General features: G+C 39.0%; 1 protein-coding gene across 3 annotated transcripts in view; it reads right to left on the bottom strand.

The window, feature by feature from the left end:
- The window catches only part of PTPRZ1 (protein tyrosine phosphatase receptor type Z1), a 134,361-nt gene that overhangs the window by 22,633 nt on the left and 89,111 nt on the right, over positions 1-22,617 (bottom strand). For 2 of the 3 annotated variants that reach the window (XM_063134069.1, XM_063134070.1), the window contains exons 12-14: positions 18,780-22,275; positions 12,945-13,074; positions 4,200-4,291 (exon numbers count right to left, since the gene is read on the bottom strand). In XM_063134069.1, the coding sequence (XP_062990139.1) occupies positions 4,200-4,291; positions 12,945-13,074; positions 18,780-22,275 (3,718 nt within the window). The remainder of the gene's footprint in view (positions 1-4,199; positions 4,292-12,944; positions 13,075-18,779; positions 22,276-22,617) is intronic. The other variant, XM_063134071.1, reaches the window with a different exon arrangement.

Genomic DNA, 22,617 nt, shown 5'->3' with positions numbered 1-22,617 from the left:
CACCTTCTCCGGCGGGCCCGGACTACCAAGCCCGCTGACGCCGGAGAAGGTAGACCAACTCCCATCCTGCAAGAGCCGCTTCAGTTACCTTCTCCAGCAGGCCCGGGCAACCCCCGCCCCACTTCAGTCACCTTCTCCGGCAGGCCTGGGCTTGAATCTGTCGGCGCTGGTCCTAGGTTTAAATTGAGCCTCTGGATCCACCAGGAAGGAAGGCCACAGGTGTGGCCCTGTTTCTGGTTGGGCCAGGGCGCTCAGTTCAAGCCTGGGCACAGCGCCGATGGAGCAGGTAAGTGAAGTGGGCAGGGGGTGGGCTTGACTGGATCTGCTGCCGCCGCACTCTGTGCAGTGGCAGCGGAGCCAGGTAAGGGGACAGGCCAGGGTGGGTGGTTCTTACCTGCTCCGTGTCAGCCGGGTGCAGCCTTGAATCAAGTTCCCTGGTCAAACCAGAAGGAAGGCCGCACTTGTGGCCTTGCTTCCTGGTTGACCAGGGAACTTGATTCAAGGCTGCACCCGGCTGACACGGAGCAGGTAAGTGGTGTGGGAGGGGACGTTAAGTGGTGGTGGTGGGGCTTTTAAATCTCAGACGTGCCTATTACATATGACTTGGAAGTCACATATAATAGCCACATCAGAGATTTAAATGCATTTTAAAATACTGCTTCCGAAAACTGCATTTGCCTTGTATGCTGCAACCTTACACTGTTAGCTCACATTGAGAAATCCATCCAAAAGGTTAGCTTCTTTCCAACTGCCTATTCCAAAGTACATCCAAGTCATATGGGATATGTGCTTTGGGATAGCCAGGTGGAAAGAAGCTAACCTTTTGGATGCATTTCTCAATGTGAGCTAACCGTGTAAGGTTGCAGCATACAAGGCAAATGCAGTTTTTGGAAGCACTATTTTAAAATGCATTTAAATCTCTGATGTGGCTATTACATGTGACTTCCAAGTCATATGTAATAGGTATGTCTGAGATTAAAAAGATATCTGGTCATCCATTATACAAAGCCATGAAATTCAATAAACAAAAAACCTACAGTTTATAAAACAACGTTAAGGATATACACTTTCCCACCAAGCACCAAAAAGCGGGGAAATTGGGAGTTAAGGCTCGCCAGCCTTAACGCCACATCCTCCCTAAGGAGGCAGAAAGTACCAGTGAAATTCTCATTCTCCCAAAGCAGATAAACCATGAGGACAGGATGGAGAATAGGATATGCAGAGGTGACTGTGGGGTTGTGGAAAACTGATGACGAACGACTTAGAGCCATCTACTTCTTTTTTTGTTTAGAGCAGCCCTTCCCCAACCTGGTGCCCTCCAAAGGTGTTGGACTACGATGATGGAGCAGGTAAGAAACACCCCCCCTCCTGCCTGGCCCTGCTGCTAGGTAAGCCCCACCCCACTTACCTGCTCCATCGTCACTGGGCCTGGGCTTGAACTGAGCACCCTGGTCCGCCCGGAAGCTCAATTCAAGCCTGGGCTCGGTGACGAGGAAACAGGTAAGAACCCCCCTCCCTCCTGGGCCCTTACCTGGACCCGCTGCCGCCGCTGTACAAACTGCGGCGGTGGCTCCAGACAAGCCCCCACCTCATCCCACTTACCTGCTCTGTCGTTGCTGGGCCCGGGCTTGAATCAAGCGCCTTGGTCCACCCAGAAGCAAGTCCGCACCTGCAGCCTTGCTTCTGGGTGGACCCGGGGGCTTGATTCAAGCCCGGGCCTGGCCGCAACGGAGAAGGTAAGTGGTGGAGTGGGGGGGGGCTTGCCTGGAGCCGCCGCCCCCGCAGTTCGTGCAGCGGCGGCTCCAGGTAAGGGGCCAGGCAGGAGGGGGGGTTCTTACCTGCTCCGTCGTCGCCTGGCCCAGGCTTGAATAGAGCCCCTGGGTCCACCCAGAAGCAAGGCTGCAGGTGTGGCCTTGCTTCCTGGTGCACCAGGGCGCTCAGTTCAAGCCCGGGCTCAGGGACGACAGAGCAGGTAAGTGGGGTGGGGTAGGGTGGGGGCTTGCCTGGAGCCGCTGCCCTACGTTCCCCATCCTGCTGTCCCAGCATTCCTGACCATGGGACATACTGACTTGCAATGATGGGTTGGGGAAGGGCTGGGGAAGGGCTGTTCTAAACAAAAAAAGAAGAAGTGGCTCTAAGTTGTTCATCATCAGTTTTCCACAACCCCACAGTCACCCCTGCATATCCTATTCTCCATCCTGTCCTCATGGTTTATCTGCTTTGGGAGAATGAGAATTTCACTGGTACTTTCTGCCTCCTTAGGGAGGATGTGGCGTTAAGGCTGATGAGTCTTAACTCCCAATTTCCCCGCTTTTTGGTGCTTGGTGGGAAAGTGTACATCCTTAACGTTGTTTTATAAACCGTAGGTTTTTTGTTTATTGAATAAATCTTATAATCACAATTGTTAAAATCAAGACTTAATTCTAGTGGTTATAATCATAAGGCCAAACAAAAGAAATTTGACATTGCTAAATTCCACTGAAATTAACAGGATTTCAAAGGTCTTTACACTGAAATTTCCCTCATTGTAATAGAACTTATAGCCTGATTGTAATATGTCAGAAACCTCACTGAGTTCATTTTTTGCATCCAAAGCTTTTAGGGTGTCATTTACATTTCATAACATAGGTACAGAAAACATTAACTGAGAACAATATTCAAAACAAACAAACAAACTTATTCCCTTTCCACAGTTTCTGAAAGTATGCAACTCAAAATAGTTTAACAAAGCAAATGTTTGCTTAAAGTTAATGAGCTTTGCCTCTCTGGGGCAAAACATTTCCCCAGAAAATGCTTGAAGGATCCAGATGAGGCACTGCTTGTGGGCCCTCTGGAAGCATAGCCTGCTGGTCTCTGTTAGGAATAGGATGCTGGACTAGATATGACTAGCATCATAGGACCCAGCAGGGCTCTGCTTATGGTCTTCTTCTTATTTCATGCTATGCAATTTCAAAAGTGCTTCCAAATGATGAGGAAACATCAAACAAGCTGCATAAGGAATTGTTGTTTACATCAACAGATGTTTCATAATTTAAGACACCTAGCATTTTTTAGGCTTCAGTTACTAATAATTTGTTGATGTGTATTGGGATCCATCTGTTCTTCTTTTTACTTGAATGGATTTGAATACACAAATTGAATTAGCTATTCAAGCCTACAGAAAACTGCACAAATGTGTCATGCCACCTTCACACTTTGGCGAAGGAGCCTGGCACAAAATGTGTTTTCCAATCAAATAAGGCTGCAATCCTTTGCACACTTTCCTAGAAGAAAGTCCCACTGAGTATCATGGGACTTGATTCTGAGCAAACATGCATTGGATTGCACTGTAAAGAGACAGAGGAGCAAGCACTAATAGCTATACCAGAAAAGTTAGGAAAACTTCAACAAGGCTGGATAACAGGTCCATGGAAACCAATGCATGTATGATAGTTTTAAACTAGGACCTACATTTCTGTTTCAAATGTTGCTGAAAAGTAAATGGAAATATAAAGTCAAGAGGCACAAACATTGAATCTGTGATTCCTATCCTAACTGGCTAAAGAGATTTCAATTGAACAAGTGTAAAAACATAACATATAGACTGCCATGCTTTTTTAATTAGAGGGAAAAAATGCTAGGAAAGAGAGCAATTTTCATACTTTTTAAAAGGGATGTGGGTGTGAAAGAAAAGGTTGATGGATATGCTGGGGAAGTGCTAGGTTCTGGTCTCCAGCTCTTGTTTACAGCTGAACTAGCCCTATAGGAAAACATAAAAATCCACATTGCTCATTGAATCTCTGGGTTTTGTTTTGTTTTCCCTGCACAGCAGTTTGCTGTATGCCTAGGCTCTGTTATCTGAGTGCAGAAATCTATTAGCTGTCAAAAACGGCTGGCTCAGAGCTGGGCCAGATCTACACCAAGCAGGATAAACCACCTTGAAAACGGTTTGAAAACTGTATATGGAATGTGTCCTGGGCCCCAACGGTTGTCAATACTGTTATAAAACGTTTTAAAGCAGTAGTGTAAATCCTGCCCTGGTTGCCGATATAGACTGGTCAATCCACCTCTTTCCTGCATGTAAAGTTATAATTAGAGGTCACGCTGACATAAAACATCTTTGTCAAACCCTGGTTTTAATTACAGAAATAATAATTAATTTACCATCATTCGAAAAACCAAAAGCAATATTTCATAAAATAGAATTTTAAGCAAACTACCTGACACAGGGAAGACTGGTGCTGGGGGAGTGGATATCACCCGAGGTGATGTATTATCTTCCAAGTAGAAGTGTGCAGTTTGGAAGCATTTTCTAAAAGAAAGAATATTTCACATGAATACATATTAGCTACCTACAACATTCTGAGACACTTTCTTAGAATGGTGTCCATTTTTCGGGGAGGGGGGAGAGAGAGAAAAGAATGTTACAACTGAAACATTTGAAAAATCTCCCTATATCAATGAGCCCTAAAACTTCTTAACTTTGGTTGGAATAATGGAACATGCCTTAAATTTCATGATGTCAAGTAAGTCCTACATTGAATGCTTAGATAGTTTTTACCTGAAATAGAAGCAGAAGATATAGCAGGCATCTGTCATAGTGAAAAATTCAAGGACACAAATCCGAACCAATTATTACTGTTTCTTTTGTTCCATGTTTCGCTGGTACTGAAATGACTGCCCTGGTGAGATTCAACTGCTAGCTACTTGTCATTTTTCATATTCTACTCCTGGACTTGTGTTTCAAATCACCTTTTTATACCACACTGGTATACCTCTTTCCCCAGAGACAATGAAGTAGAATGAAAAAGCAATTCATTATGAAGAAGAGAATCCAGAAGCTCATAGTACAACAGCTAAGATTCAGGAGAAAAGGTTCGTTAATCACTAAGCGATCATACTGTGACATATCTCATTCAGCTAAGACATTTCGATATGAAGAGGGTAGTACACAATTTTGGTAAAGGAAGACTGTAAGGGTTTGGAAGCAAAACATTTAATGCATTGCACAAAGTTATTTGAATCTTCTTTCATACTCCAGATGTGAAGATAATAGGAATGACATCTGGTAAGAGACCACTATAAGCAATTCAAAGGACTGCAATAATCAATTGCAGCTTTAAACAATGTAGCATTTTCTTAATTAAAAAAACCAATCTTCAGATAATTAAGCCTGCTAATAACACTTTATATGGGTCATTTGCTTTATTTGAAGTATTATTCACAATTATTTAAGTTTAAAATGAGATAGCTGCATCAAAAAAAGCACTAGTGTAATTTTAAATTTATTAAATTCTACATCATGGCAACAGTGCCTAAATCACCTTTTTGCTTCCTTTGCCATCTTGTGGACCTCTTTTGGCTGACCCACAAATGAATTAAGCATAAATACTTGGTTCTAAAAGCTACTATGCTTCCATTAATTTTAATAGTTTTCTCTTGCTTTCACAATTTGGATGAGATGTAAAGCAATTATACATTTGAATTTGTTTCAATAGACTTTGCTTTACTTGCTTCAATATAGACATTATGCCATGGCGTAAAGAAAATAATCTTATATATTACTGGCCTGCTGCTATAATAAAAAGAAAGCAATGAAAGTTAAGCCACCTTTTCATACATAGCAGCAGAAATGGTTTGTAAATAACATTATATGATCAAGCAGGGCACCTGAAAACATCCATCCTAATGCTTCAGTTGAGTTGACATGTGCAACTACGACCTACTCCAAACAAGGTGGGAAAATCTGCCCCACATTTCTTTACTAGCCATTTGTTTTAAATGGATATTGTTGTTTTTGTGCTTTTGATGGTTTTAAATTTCTGTATATTTGTTAATAATGTTCACCGTTTTTAACTTTTGTAAACCGCCCAGAGAGCTTTGGTTATTAATTATGTTAAATGTAATAAATAAATAAATACCCAGCATGACCTTACTATGAACCCGCACAACTTGTTTCTCACTAAGCTAAGGTGACCGTATGAAAAGGAGGACAGGGCTCCTGTATCTTTAACAGTTGCATAGAAAAGGGAATTTCAGCAGGTGTCATTTGAATATATGGAGAACCTGGTGAAATTCCCTCTTCATCACAACAGTTAAAGCTGCAGGAGCTATACTAGAGTGACCAGATTTAAAAGAGGGCAGGGCACCTGCAGCTTTAACTGCTGTGATGAAGAGGGAATTTCACCAGGTTCTCCATATATACAAATGACCCCTGCTGAAATTCCCTTTTCAATACAACTGTTAAAGATACAGGAGCCCTGTCCTCCTTTTCATATGGTCGCCCTACACTAAGACAAACACAGCTCACTAGCCATGTATGATTGTCAACCAAGGGCTTGATAAATCTCTTGTTTTATAAATAAGAAGTTTGTCAAGGATCTGTAGACTGTAATAAAGGACTAGTAGCCTATGTTGGGCTTGTTGGGTCCCAGATTATTCAGGCCTGTTTTAAGAGGTGAGCGGCACAGACTTATGCTATCCACAACGGCTGTGGTAGAAGCAAGCACTGGCCAAACAGTATTACGGATGCTGCTTTACTGCCAGAAAATGCTGTGCTATGCAAGTTATAAATTTAAAAAGGAGACAGTAACTATTTACTTAGGGTGACCATATGAAAAGGAGGGCAGGGCTCTTGTATCTTTAACAGTTGTATAGAAAAGGGAATTTCAGCAGGTGTCATTTGTATGCATGCAGCACCTGGTGAAATTTCATTACAATAGTAAAAGCTGCAGGAGCTCTGCCCTCTTTTGCATCTGGTCACTTTAGAGTAGCCAGATACAAAATAGAGTAACCAGATACAAAAAAGGGCATGGCTCCTGCAACTTTAACTATTGTGATGAAGAGGGAATTTCACCAGGTGTTGCATGCATACAAATGATACCTGATAGTTGTTTTCTAAAGATACAGGAGCCCTCTCCTCCTTTTCATGGGAAAAAAGGAAAGGAACCTCTTTGCAAGCACTGAGTCATTATTGACTGTTGGAGGGATGCCAGCTTTTACTGACGTTTTCTTGGCAGGCCTTATAGCGGGATGGTTTGCCGTTGCCTTCCCCGGCTGTTATTACCTTTCCCCCAGCTAACTGGGTACTCATTTTACCGACCTCGGGAGGATGGAAGGCTGAGTCGACCCGAGCCGGCTGCCTGAAACCAGCTTCCGCTGGGATCAAACTCAGGCCGTGGGGAGAGTTTCAGCTGCAGAAACTGCTGCTTTACTGCTCTGCGCCACACTAGGCTCATGTGCCACATGAGGCTCATTCCTTTTCATAGGGTCACCCTAATTTAGCATTTGAGTTGCAAACCCCATCAATTGAGATATTTTGTCTTGTTTTGTTTTCCCATTGCCTAGGTTCCAAAAAACGAACAAACACTGTAACAGCATGCAAGTGCTTCTCAGCCTGCACTTGGGATTTCCCTCTTTTTCTGCATCTGAATCAACTTTCAAAGGTCCCAAGAATTCCAGAAACCGTTTGTTGGATAGCAGCTGTTAGAAGGGAGACATGGTTTCAGAAGCCCCAAGTTTTGATCCTCCAGTGTATGTCTCCTCATATGTGCATATGCTCCCCCAAACAGAGAGATTCCAACTTCTTAGTGCACTTTCTGCATCTGATAGGGTCTTAATTATAAAAGCTCTTGCCACAATAAATCATTTCAATGCATATGGTATCAAAGGACTCTCTCTCTCTCTCTCTCTCTCTCTCGTGGTTATTGTTATTAGTTTGCCATGCTACTAGTATCATTTATATTGCTGTTACTATGGATTTTATACAACTGTAGTATTTTTAAAATTCTATTCATAAAGGACAGGAGGACTCCCCCCTCTCCAATTTTTTCTTTTTAATTGTAATTTATAAATTCTGTTTACTAGAAAGTGAAGCATAAATTCAATGCCTAGAAAGAAAGCTAACTGGGGTGGGATTTGAGTATTCCCATTGGCTATGCTGGCTGGAGCTGATGGGAGTTGGAGTTCAACAACATCTGGAGGACCACCCTTCATAGAATTCTGGAGTTGGAAGGGACCACAAGGTCCAACCCTCTGCAATGTGCAGGAAAACCAATTAAACCATCCATGAGAGGTGGCTGTTCAGCCTCTTAGAAATAGAACTTGCAGCAGCTCTCACTGATTTGACACAGGAGTCTTTCCAGCTCTACTCAGAGATGCTGGGAACTGAAACTGGCAGCTTTAACAGGCAAAGCATTTGAAGACGGTTCAGAAGCTGCAGCTTGTGCAAAATGCAGCGGCCAGATTGATAACTGGAACCAGAAGGTTCAAACATATAACACTGATTCTGGCCCGCTTGCATTGGCTGCCTATACATTTCTGAGCCCAATACAAGGTGCTGGTTTTAACCGATAAAGCCCTACATGGCTTGGGACCACAATATCTGATGGAATGCCTCTCCCGACATGAACCTATCCGTACACTGCGCTCAACATCTAAAGTCCTCCTCCAAGTGCCTACTCTGAGGGAAGCTTGGAGGATGGCAACAAGGGAGAGGGCATTTTCAGTGGTGGCCCCCCAATTATGAAATGATCTCCCCAGCGAGACTCACCTGGCGCAACATTGTTATCTTTTCGGCACCAGGTCAAGACTTTTCTCTTCTCCCAGGCATTTAACAGCATTTAACAACATATGCTAAGTTTGTTTGTTTTTTAATGGACCCCAGAACTGTTGTTGTTTAAATGGATACTGTTGTTTTATACTGTTGTTTTTATATTTTGATGGTTTTAAATTTTGTATACTTTTTAATGTCCACTGTTTTTAACTTTTGTAAACCGCCCAGAGAGCTTCGGCTATGGAGCGGTATATAAATTTAATAAATAAATAAATAAATTTATCATTAAGTTATGGTCATGGCTCTAGGCAACCCACTCTCCAGTCCCTCATCTGTAATTGATTTATTTTACTGGACTGCTTTTAGGATGACAGCTAGATAATGCATTTGAAGCACTTTGAATATCTGAAAGTGCTATACAACTGTTAAGTATTATTTCCCCAGGATATGATAAACCGTAATGTTACCATAAGAGGGCAGATTTTTAAAAAGTGCATAAATGTATAACCTCAGGATTTTTTTTTTCATCTCAAAAATGGTGGTCTGACTGCAGTCTTGACTTTATATTGAAGGCAGCATATAAGTAAAAAGTGTTATCATGTCCTTGTTCCACAAAGTTAATTTAACTTTGCTGACATATTTTGCAAAATGCATTTTTTAAAAGTCAGATTTAGCTATCATTCTAGATTCTAGAACACATAGAAACATGTGCTATTTTGTACAGATCAATGTACACACAGATCAACACAAGTTTTCCTTTTCAAATATTACATGTGCCATGGGAAAGGCTGGGTCAAAAGGTTCTTTCTTGTTCTACAGAATATTATTGAAGCTTGCCCATTCTTACTTTGACATTAGACTCAATGATTTCAAAGGAACCTATTCCCAAGGAAGGCTGCAATCCTTTGCAAAATAAGACTGCAATCTTATTCCCACTTATCGAAGAGTAAGTCCTATTGAGCTTAATGGAGCTTACTTCTGAGTAGGCATGTATATGACTTCACTTCATGTGAGCCTTTGCAATTTCACCCTTCACTTAAATTAGTGAATGACAAACACAGGATAAAATATTCTCTATTTCGGGGCGGGGGGTGGAGAGATGACAAAATATTCTTGTTCTTTTGGGGAAGATGATGGTGAATCCAAAACTTATTATGCAAATGTGATTGTACATGGAAATTATGGTATGCATTTTTGTGATGTTGTATGAGACATGCAGTATGTGAACCAGCTCAGAGGAATGTAGAAAGAAACATATGAAAGTTGAAAAATAAGAGAATAAATGTGTCATATGGGTTTTGCTCATTCTATTTTATGCTTTCCAAATTTAAATATAAAAGCTTCCAAAGATAGAGTAATGACCCAATATGTCAAAAAGGGGGCTGGGATCATAAAATATATTTTTGGCTGATAGGAACTGTGGCAAAATTGAGCAATTTCCTAGAATTATATCCAGTTGTTATGCTGCAGAAATATAATAACAAATATTAGTGACCTCTTGTGGTCAATACAATTTCTTTTTCAGATTAACAAAAAGAGAGAGCTACAAATTCCATTTTGTAGTACATTGAAAATACATGAAGGATTAAATTTAACATTTAAAAAATATTACTATTAATGGGATATTTGTTTTATTTTGAATAATCAAGGTTACAAAACTGTATACATATTTTTTTAAAAGAACAGAACAAAATGAGCACAATGTCATCTGAAAAGAACAAGGATCAGAGCACATGTAGGATTACTAAGTGCACCATGCAATCCTCGTGTATGGCAGTATTTTCTTTGTAAGCAGGGAAGATTTCAAATGCCATTTAGCTTTAAAGATAAAACCTTTTGGAAGATGAAGATGAACAGACATGTAGAATACCACAAAGCTATAGAGAAGCTTGTCAACAAAATGATGGTCAGAAATAAATCCCCACAGTAAAACTCAAATGTATAGGAAATATAAACTAAAAATAAGATGTGAATCTCTTGGAATGCTTCTCTTTTATGGGCTGGTTTACACATGCATACATTTGCACAACTTGATTAGTCAACAATTTGACTCACAGCTGAATGCATGAATTGACTCTATTAAAAAGAGTATTTGAACGAGATCAGGTTCATACGTAAACTCAATCTGTGGTGTTAAATCTGTAACAGCTCATCCACACACACAGTTTATCACTTGATGTTGCAACAGTAAAATGCTGAATGTGTGAAATTGCCATAAGCCATTATTCAGAGGTGAAATATTTTATTTTTAAAAGGGAATGTTGTTTTTATATATGAGAGAGAGAGAGAGAGAGAGAGAGACCGACCGACCGACCGACCATACTTTTGTAGTATAATACAACCTAATTTCACTAGTGTAAAGCCCATTTCATCATGGACACTAGTAGTCCTATTCCTTTCCCACTTTTTTGCTCCTTAGTCTCCTCACTACAGACAGGCTCATGAATAATGCAAATGTGGCTCATACATATTGAATCCCCCCTCCGAAATTTGTATACAGCATGGCCCCTTCCCCGACCCTCATGCACCCCAATTGGCCACTTTTTATCCACCTCCCTGCTGGCATCAACAGCCTAACCAGGTGACTGGGCTGCAGTCCACCTTCGCACCATACTGTTATCCCGCAGGCAGAGGGGCTGCACCGGCTGTTTGGTGTGGAGGAAATTAATTGCTATTAAAGCTTGAGTGCTGAACTTCTTTGAAGTTACAAAATGTTCTGCTCAAGCTTCAGTTTAAAACAAAAATTAGCAAAACGGTCTGGTAGATCTCTAGTAATAATCTTTACACTACCGTATTCTTATTCCAAGGCTGTCAAAAGTGTCACCACTTACTGGTAGGAAATACAAATAGTTCAATGCAAGGGCTGATCCTATAGGTCGCCATATTAGCAATCAAGTGGTCAAGAAAACTTACATGGACTATGGGATGCAACACAACTACCTTATTTTATTTTATTTTATTTATTGTTACATTTATATCACACCTCTTTTCCTCCAAGGAACACAAGGTGGCTTACATAATTCTCCTCTCCATTGTATGCTCACAACAATCCTGTGACCAAAGCATACTAGCTTTTTCTGAGTCTCATGGAATCCCCAGACTTGTGGACTGGCTTTTTTTACTCTGGGGCGGAGTGGGGAGTTGCACAAATTTACTCTGGGGCGGAGTGGGTGGGTTCGCACAAATTTTCCACATCAATTTACATGCATTAGCAACACATTTGCATTAATGCACATTAGTACAAGTGGAACTAAACTCTCATACATCCGTAAAAAAAATCCAGTTCTGTGTATCATGAAAGAAAAATGGAGGTATTTTAACAAAATTTGTACACCCCTATATACGGGTTTTTGTTATAATCTGTCATAATCAGTGCCTGAAGGCTGAGTGAGGCAACAACAACTCCTCTCTCAACTTTCAGCACTGGAAAGCCTCAAGGGAGGGAGTCCTGACTAAGTCCTCCAGGGGGCTTTCCAAGAAACATAAGCAGCCAGAGAAATTGTGAAGACAGAACTGGGGAAAATGGGAAATGAAAGAGTACACATGAACCCCACAGCTACTTCCTTACAAAAAGGTAAGCACTAAAGCCCTGCACATAGGAAAAACTTCTTCAAAATTCTCAGCATCCCAATGAAAGAGGCAGGAAAACAGCTACCTCTTTTGCAAAGAAATGAAGAGGTTATGAAAAGGCAGGTGGGGTTTCAGCACAGCACTAATTTCACTATCAGACTAATTTTTCTCGGTTTTTTTTTTTAAAAAATTAAAGCTTGAGCTGTGTTCATGTGCAGAAACGTTGAAAGTTCAAAAACGTTCAAAGCTCAAGCTTCAATAGCGATTCATTTCCTCCGTACCAAACAGGTAGGGCAGACCCTCCACCAGCGGGATGACGAACAACCCTGCTCAGCCAATCAAGTGTGGCATGAAGGCAGGCCTCAGGTGCAGCCTCCTGGTTAGCCTGTTGCTGCCAGGGGGTGGGGGAAGAAAGGGACGGAGGAGGTCAATTGGGGTGCATGATGGGGGGGGCGGGGACGTGCCACATGCAAATTTTGGAGGGGGGATTCACTATGCATGAGGCACATTTGCATTATTCATCAGCCCCTCTGTGGTAAGGGGACTGAGGGGCAAAGAAGTAAGAAGGTGCAGGACTACTAGTGCCCGTGGTGACATGGGCTTTACATGAGTTCCTTAAGAGTTCTTTGTCTGAAGCAGCTTCTTTGACAGATGATACTGAGTCCCATCTCATTTTTAGACTATTACCTATGATGATAAATGTGTGACATGACATAGTAAAACAGTAGTATGAGAAAGAAGAAAGCTGTATCAAGAAATCAGCCATTGGGGATAGCATATACAAATAATAATAATAATAATAATAATAATAATAATAATAATAATAATAATAATACATTACCTCCAATATATGAGAATACCAACAAGAATCACTAGACAGATGAAAGTCAGGGCTGATACGACCACAAGAGGTATAACTGTCTTCGGTTCTGGGAGACCAATAAGCGACTGATGGCTACTATTACTTGCCTCTGCAGTCAGAGAAAATTGAAATCTATATTTAAACTTTGGTAAAAGGCACAGCATAATTGGCCATGATTTCAGTGCCCTAGGTATTGTCACTTACCAGTCTAATTTTTGTGTGTATACTGCAAAGAATATACATTTGCAAACCAGTTTAAAGAAAATAAGCAGATAGAAGGCAAAGCAGAGGACCACAGCTTAAGCAACTCAAGCACCCTAGCAGTGCAGAATTTCATTTTGCAGCTGCTTCAAAATTACCTTTTTGATGAAAAAACAAAACAAAAAACAAAGGAGAAATATGATCCCATTTTGTATTAGTAAATAATAGAACATTCCAGGATATTGAAACTGCATATATTGAAGTATATAAGGACCATCTTAATATCATATTTTAAGTTAGGAATTTTATTAGCTATAAATGGAAAGACCTTAATAAGAGAACAAATACACTTTAGATAGTGAATATTTTTCTCTAATATTTAAATATCATAAGATGTGATAACTTTGTTAACAGGCTCATTTTCATAAAAAGCTGAACTATACAAGTCCAAGATATTAAATATCTTGAACATGCTCTCCATTGAGAATCACAATTTGTATTAAAATGTTGTTCTAATAAAATCCATATGAAAGGGAGGGATTTAGAATCTCTTACTAAGATCAGGGCTTAACCTTTCAATCAGTAGCACTTGGTAGAAACTGTAGACTGCTTTGTATTGAAATGTCTGGTTTTCTTCATTAATACATTGAAATAAAATGTAATGTCTGTGGTGTCTGTGTGATTATCAACATTACTCAGAACATAATTTATTATTGTTCAATTTACTACACTGATCTTTTGAAGAAAACAATGGGAGTTGGAAACTGAAATAATAACTACCCTGCTAAGTCCACAGACTACCAAGAGTATTAGCCCAGTTATATACACTAATATACTTCTGGGCATATATTTCCCAGAAATGAAAATAGAGCAGGAAAATACAGATGTGGAATTAATACATGAAACTGTCCCCTTAACCAAAGTCAATGGGAAAACAGTTATGGGTAGGGTCTCAGTTAGCACCTTGGAAGTCTGGTATTTCTAATAGATTACTTGTATTAGTGCAATTGAGTATAGTGTAAATATATACAGAAGCAAAGAGTTTTGTGGCCAAAGTCTACAGTTTCTATTTTAGTAATCCCTGTATTGGATGGAAAAGTTCCTATCTTAAAAAAACGGGGGGGGGGAACAGGCATAGGACTTTAGGAATAATTTTATAAATAAATAAATTTAGGAATAAGTCTTCGTGAAAAAGAATGAATGCAATATGAACAGTCAAATTCGAGGTCGTTAAAACATTTGAAGGTTCAGTTAATCATTTCAGGAAGATGAGACCTGTTTGTACTTAGTCGGCCAGTTCACACAATAAAAGCAAGCCGCCATGACATTGAATGAAGCCCATTGTGACTGTTTTGTGTAAGGAGGTGCTGCTCCATTCACTTCAACATCATGTAAAGCTCCTTGTACACAATGGGTATGTGCATGGAGAACCCTCCAAACACAAAGGTGTAGCCCCTGCTTATGCAAAACTACACATATGCACCAGAATCCTAACAAATGTTGGATCTGAGCACCTAATAGCAAACCTGATATATTTTTATTTCACAAACAGCTCTGTTTTAAGAAATCACCATTTTCAAAGCTCCTACACAAAATTTAGTATTTTTGAATGTAGCAATCTGACATATAAGAGGATATCAATTTATATAGCCTCATATTTCTGAATTTAAAAATCATTCCAGATTAACAGAAACGGCATATTTAATATTTAAGCAGCTGAATACTTATGCAGTTGATATGGAGCTGATTACACTACAAAATCTATTGGCTGCCTTGCGGCCCACTATTGGGCAAATATTATTATTATTATTATTTATTTATATAGCACCATCAGTGTACATGGTGCTGTACAGAGTAAAACAGTAAATAGCAAGACCCTGCCGCATAGGCTTACAAAATAATAATAATAATAATAATATCTAGGTGCCATTTTTAATTATACATTTAATTCTAGGTATTAGACTTCGTGATTGAAGTAAGATATGGTTGCCCAAAGCCACTGTTTTATGGTTGGCATGATCCATACACAGCTGTTGCTCTCAGAACATCTTCCCCTCTGACTTCAGTAAAGAAGGCAGCTCAAAATACGCAAAAGGATAGGCATTGTGAGGTCTCTCCTGCATTGAAGAGACCTTTGCCCAAACAGTAGCATACATAAAGAGCAGTTCATAGCAGACCAGCAACAGGCATCATTTAAGGATTTCATTTTACCTTATGAGATCTGTGCGTGCTGTGCCTTTTTTAATGGAGATGACAAAAAAACCTACATAATCCTTCTCTGCAAGGGGTGAATGAGAATAGAAATAGCTTCACCCACTTAATTTCTTTGTGCCAGACTTTTTCAAAGGCAAACTGTTAATCGTAGCAACCAGGAGTATGGTATTTAGCTAGCATGTCACATATGAACGTTCTTGGAATAATACTGTTCCTTGTTTAGAGTTAAGCAATTTCTATACAAGGGTGACTGAGAGCGGATGATAAGCACCAAATAATTTTGAGCCTTGCTTTATTGTAAACTGAAGAAGAAAACTCAGCAGAAGTCTAGGTGTACCTCAAATATCTTTTGTCTGTAACCATAGTTAAATCTGTAGTTAACTTTTGAACCCATTAGTCCACAATCAGAAATATACATGAAGTGTTGGATTCTCTCTTGTGCATTTGAAGAGCTCTCCAAAAGCATTTATACCACTTGAGGCTCAAGCCTCCTACTTTATGTACTTCGCATTAAACCTGATCCTCTCCTCGCTACCTTATACACATATGAAAATGTCTTAATAAAGAGGATGAATGCAAGGGGTGTTGTGGCAGTGGGGACACCCAGCAAGTTGCTTTTGCGTTAAAACAAAAATATAAATGACAATTCATACAAAACATTTGTGTACACATTTCTGGCCTTAATTCATCAATTGGGAAGCCAATATATTTACAAGCTTTCCAAAAATATACACTTCTTTTAAGAATTACCAAAAATAATGCACATGAATTAACTATTCTTATTATATAAATCCAGTAAATGATAAGAAAAAATATAGTTTAGGATTGATTTTAGGCCAGAGTATAAATTACAAATAACACAATAAATATTTAATTTCTGTTCTTATCAAGGAAGGATTTTTAACTTTTGCATATATTCAACTTTAATTGCTGTCATTAAAAAAAATAAACATGCATCTCTGGTTGATTAGCAAAAAGTACTAGTTATAGATTGCTTTTATGATAAAAGCAAATTAAGGCTCATTTCAAAAGGAAATAATTCTAAGGAAAGTGCTCTATTGAGACTGCAAGATAAGAGGCTCAATTGCTAAGAAGTGTTATTTCCCAAGCAACAGATATATAGCGCTGTTAAAGTATTCTTTTAGAGCTGATTGAAGCATTTTACTATTAATAACAGCAAAACAGAAATGTTATGTTATTTATATAATCAGCTAATTTAACATTTAAAAGAGAACATTTAAAACATATATCCTTATTTTTGTACGTTCTACAATCAGAGCACAAAGTATAACTTACAATAATTTAGTGAATGATTTTATACTGAAAGCAGATCAGTATGACATATAGATATGCCTTTCCCTTGTTCATTCACATGGTGATTTTTTATTTTGATTATCTTTAAGATGTATAGCATATGCATAAAATGGCTTCAGGGAAGCAACAATTAAGTACCAATAATAGCAGAAAATAAAGTATATTCGTTAAATCCTTTTATCTATCCCTAAATAAATAAATAAATGTGTAAGACGAAACCCTCAGGAGTCTGCATGCTTTCCAGATACCAATTTTCCTGAATGTGAAAGACAAAAATATATAGCTGGGTAATACTGCCCTCTACAGGCAATGTAAACATATTTTAAAATACAATTCCTAGGGTTCTTCTGAGGGAAGATATAGCAGTTAAACTGGTATGCGACAGATATGCATGTAGTTCAAGATATACCCTTAAATTTCCTTACATAAGCTCAATTTCAAGTATCTTTCACATTTTTAGTTAGTATGTGACAGCACAAATAAAACTTTTGATTTGAGTACACAGTAAGACTTGGTGGAACTTGGAAAATTCAGATTTTGCATGTTTTTCACATCTACACAAGGAAATGCATTATTATTAAGATAGCTGTACTAAATCTATGAAAATGTGTATTTCTCTAACTGAGATTACCACATATTGATGAAATATTTTTCATCATACCTTACTTGATATCATGTTACTTGAAGAATATGCAACAAAACATAATTAAAAATCACAATAATAAATAATTAAAACCATGCCTTCAGGCCATACATAACTTCTGAATCTTTCAGTAAGTGGAAATGTTCTTAGGTGTTAAACCATTAAAACTATACTATCTACATGTACATTGATGGTGCTATATAAATAAATAATAATAATAATAATAGCTGCCATGGGTCCAACTGCAGTAAATTTAACAGTGCAATCCCATAGATGTACTGACAAGAAAGTCCCACTGGGACTTACTCCTAGAGATGGATGAATCTGTAAATTTTGAGTTTTTCTGAGTTTCTCATTTTTCTAATCTTAAATTGGGTTCAGCCCAAATGCTGAGAATGTTTCCAATCTTAAATTCGGTTTGCCCTGAAGTTTGAGATATCTTTCTTGCAGTTTTATGCACATTTCCCCTAATATATACAATATGTTTTGTATGAAATTTGAGTTAATTTGAGTTAATTTGAGTTAATATACACATTTTTGAAAGCAATTGTCCTAATATACTTCTGACTATTATTTTCATTAATGTACAAGTTTTTATATGTAGGGTTTTTTTTGGCTTGGAGAATGTCATTGCAATATTCAGAGAAGTGTGAATTTAGGCTCAGTTTGTGTATTGATTCAAAAGTGGAAAATTGGGTAAGTTCACATTAAAAGTGTGAACTTACCCAGGTAAGCATGTATAGGATTGCAGCTTAATTATAAAATGTCAGTAACTTTGGAAAATAGAGTTCTGTTATGCCTAAATAGGGTACACTAACACACATAAAAGGGATGGGGGTGGGCACACCAACCCTCCCCAATGCCTTTGTGTCTGCTGGCCCACCCTCAAAGTACATGACTTCCCTCTGTTGAGTAGGGATGGCTGCAAGGTGGTTCTTCTCATGTTTACTTGTATGTTTTATCTGGGTTTCCAATCGTGCAAAGGGGTCTACTTGCATTCAAGCAAACATGAGAAGAAGCCCTTTGCAGACCTCCCTGCTCAAATCAGGAAAACTGGAGACTTTGTGAGTAGGGCATGCATAAGGATGTTGGGGCATGGCCCTGTGACTCTAATGTATGTTATTGTACCCTATTTAAGCATAACATCTGGATAGGGCTCAATTTATGGTCTAAACATATCCTTACAGTGGGACATAGTACTTTTATGGTCTCATAACTGAGAGCAAATCTAAAATTTAAAACTAGCTGGAAGTTTTGAATATGTTGTTGCATATATAAGGGACTTGCTTTAGGTCCCCTCCATTTCCCTCTTACACCATGCCTGTTACTGAAATACTGCTCATTCCCACAATTCACATATATGTTTATGATTTTCCATTCATAGCCAATGGCAGAAGAATGCTACAGATATGCAAGTTATGCAATAGATGGCCATAACTAACCTGCCTCAGAAACGTTGAATACTGATGAGTGATCACTAGGAATTGGTGCTACTGATGACTGTTGTGATCCAGAAGATAATTCTGAGTTATCTGCTTCAGCTACGCCCTCAGAGTCACGATCATTAACATCAGAAAAACTGAAATCTGTTGAAGTCTCATTATCATTAATACTATCTGAGGTACCTTGACCAGAACCACTCTCTTCATCACTTGTAAAAACTGCCCATGATTTAGATTCTGGTGCCTTTGGAACACTAAGAGTCTGAATGTGGTTATCCAATATGGCTGGATTACTGTGTTTCTTAGTCTTCATGTTCGACGCCACTGCTGGGACTGGTGTATGTTTCAGTTGGTCCATCTCATGGGTTATCATATAGTCTGATAAAGCAGTTATTGTTTTCTTTTCTTCTTTTTCTTCAGAAATTTGAAAATGTGAATTTATAATTAAGTTATGCTGATTGTTCGCACTGTTTACCTGAGTATCTGGCTCATCTACCTCCTCCTGAGTTTCTCTATGGGTAATGCATGTATGACAACCATTTACAGGTAAGCCACTATCATACTCATCATAATCATCATCAACAACAGATGACCACAAATCAGTATCAGAACTGGCTGTGGTGTATAATTCAGTGGTTACTTTACCAGGAACTAATAAAATTTTACCGCTTTCAGTGCTGGGAAAATTAGCTGTACCAGAAATAGGCGTATCTGGTATATTTGTAAAAACAGGCTGAATAGAATCAGAAATGATTTCAGGCACAGGAACAGTAATATCAACAATATTAGTATTGGAGGAAAAAGTGAAAAACTCATCCTTTTGAGAAACACTTGAAAGACTATGACTGTTAGCAGACGTAGCTGTATTTGGTAACATATCAGTTGGCAAGATAGGGATAGTCACTGCGTTCCCTGCTTTGAGGGCAAAGGCACTTTTATTTTCTAAACTGGTTGACCGATCATTACTGTACAGTGAAGGAGCAACTTGGTGTATATCTTCATTGTTAAGCAACCTGGGTGAAATGTATTCATCACTTATATATGCAACAGTTAAACCTTCTGGTGAATCTGTGGGATTACTGGCAGTGTGTGATGTATTTACAGCAGATGGTGCTGATGTAGAATGCAACATTGTTTTATTCGCAGCAGAATCTAGTGCCATTTGGTGCAATATTTGGTCAAATATAGAACTACCATTATCTGCCCTTGTGCTTTTTTCAATCAATATTGGATCACTAGACACAATTACAGATGTTCTAAGCAGTTTATCATCAGAAGAAGACTGAAAGGACGTTTGCAGCAATGCATTATTATTTAATGTAGCTGAAGCCTCATTAAAAAACTGCTGAGTGGAAGGAGACAATATTTCGCTAGAAGCAGGGGTAGAGAAAGCTTGCTGTGAGATTGCACTAAGCACAGGCTTAAGCAAAGTGTCATCAAAGGCTGTTGTAACATGCAAAGGCTGAACAGGAACATGATTTTCTGCAAATTTACTAACATCATAACCAAACACTTTAGTAACAGATACTGGAAGGATTCCCTTTGCACTAGAAACAGTAATGAGGATTTCTTGTAAAGTTGTATCCTGCTTAGTAATCTCATCATGAGAAACTGTTGTTGGAAGTTCAGTCATTTCACTTTCAGCAGGAGAAGCCATTTCACTGAAAGAAGAAGAAATTTGCAGTTCTTTGTCATATCCATATATTACATCATTTTTGTGAGGCATCTCAACATCACCAGGTGTGCTGCATATCAATTCACCTGAAGAATCACATGAAGAAGCTTTAAACACCGACAAAATTTCTGTATCAGGCAAAAGGGACTCACTACCAGAATATGCTTCAGACAAATCCATTTCACTAGAAAGAGAGTATGTAGGCTGCAGCAAAGTGTCAGCTTGCGAGATTGCAGAAGAAGGCTTATGCATCAGCACATTGCTATAGCTGCTAAATAACGGACCCTGATGAAATGTGCCAACAGACTCATGCAGAAATTCTGAAGTATAATAGGAAGCAGCAACAGTTTGAAGAGAGACCACATTACTAGATAAAGCAAGTTCAGACATTGTAGACAGTGCATGCATATTTAAATCAATGCTGGATGGTTCAACTTGAGACAAGTGAGTTCTATTATGACCAAATATCATTGTCTCTGAAGCAGCACGTACCATCTGATGTGATGTCACATCAGAAAACTGAGCAAGGCTTGATTGCATTAATACGCCACCCTCTGCCAATGTCAAAGAAGCATGCAGGGGCACCTTATCAGTCTCAACAGCTGGAGTAGCTTGTGGAAATGTTTGAGAAACCATATACAGATGGTGAAACATTTTACTACTGGAGGAAGCAGAGGAAAATGGAAGCAAAGGTACATCATCATAGGAAGACAGGGTGGATTCAAATGACACATCAACACTGGGAAATACAGGTGTAGCATGCAAGGTCACATCACTACTTGATGTAGCAGGGAAAGTGTTGAGCATCTGAGTGTCAGACAATAAAGGGGTGACTAGAGGAAACACTTCACTACTGTATGAAGGTTGAAGTGGTATCTCACCATTATACACTGGTTGAGTTGTCTGAGACAGTACCTCACTGGCAGCAGAAGCAGAGCCGTGTTCTTCAGAATTTGAAGGGACAGAGTAAGATGACAACTCAGTAGGGAAGAAAGCAAAGGTAGAAGAATGTGGCAATTCTATATCCTCAATGGAAGTATCTTGTGACACAATGGGGCCATTGGGATACGGTACTGTTGTAGGATTTGGGGAACTAATGTGAAAAAGCTGCTTACTATCCAATGGAACAGCAGTAATATTTGTGCCATTATGATACCACAAATTTCCATTGACTGCAGGTATTTTTTCTGCAGAATCTTCAGCTCTTGGAAGTGCAATATCTTCTGAGAGAATTCTAACATTGTCTTGAGAGAGATCATCATGCATGCTTATTTCTGGGCTTCCTGAACTAAAGATGTTTTCCTGGGACGTCTCCACAGTAACTAACCATGTAGCAGAGGTGGTAGGAATGGAACCCCAAGAGTCAGCAGTGTCTAGATCAGGCTTAAAAGCGGACACCTCTATATCATCTTCATTACTATCAGCAGCAGATGCTCTTGTTGCCTCATTGTCAGAAAAAGTATGTGCATATTCTTCCCCATTACCTTTGGTGGAGCCGCTTGTTGGCGGAACAATTGTAGTCGCTGTTTGAGTTTCCATAGAATCATCCTCTTCTTCCTTTGGTACTTCTACGAGAGGCTGAGAAGTTGGATGAAAAATTGCTTTGGAATGACCATTTTTTCCATGTGAGTCTTCTTCTCTTGCTAAGTATCTGTGCGTTCCTGCTTCGTTGAATTGTGTCCCCATTCTCTCCTGACTGTAGGTAGATGTAGTAAACTGGAACTCTTTTTTCCTTATTTGGTTTGTCACACTATCTGTGCCGGCAATTACAGCAGCTTCTTCACCCACCCCTGCCCTTGCTTGTTCCATTTCATCTTCCTCCTTTAAAAGCAACAACACAGAGACACACATGAAACATAGTCAGTGTTTTCTGAGTTAATATCTGAATAAAATAAATACTGCATCAATGAATTTGCATTTCCATAAATTTTTGCAGAAAAATAGCAATTCAAATTAAAACTTTTTTTTATGAAGTGTAAGTTAGGTATTACTATTAATTTGGAATTTAACTGGAATTTATAATCTCCTTGGCTTAAAAAAATTACATCTAATTTAACTCAACTTACGATGAGAGAATGCCAATGGTAGGCAATATATACAGACAATTCCAGTTTAGGAGTTTTGGCTTATTCCAATGAAAATATCAATTTTCATGGATTTCCA

This window comes from Elgaria multicarinata, chromosome 9 (genome assembly GCF_023053635.1).
Source record: "Elgaria multicarinata webbii isolate HBS135686 ecotype San Diego chromosome 9, rElgMul1.1.pri, whole genome shotgun sequence".
Taxonomy (NCBI): Eukaryota; Metazoa; Chordata; class Lepidosauria; order Squamata; family Anguidae; genus Elgaria; species Elgaria multicarinata.
This window is presented reverse-complemented; position numbering and strand designations above follow the sequence as displayed.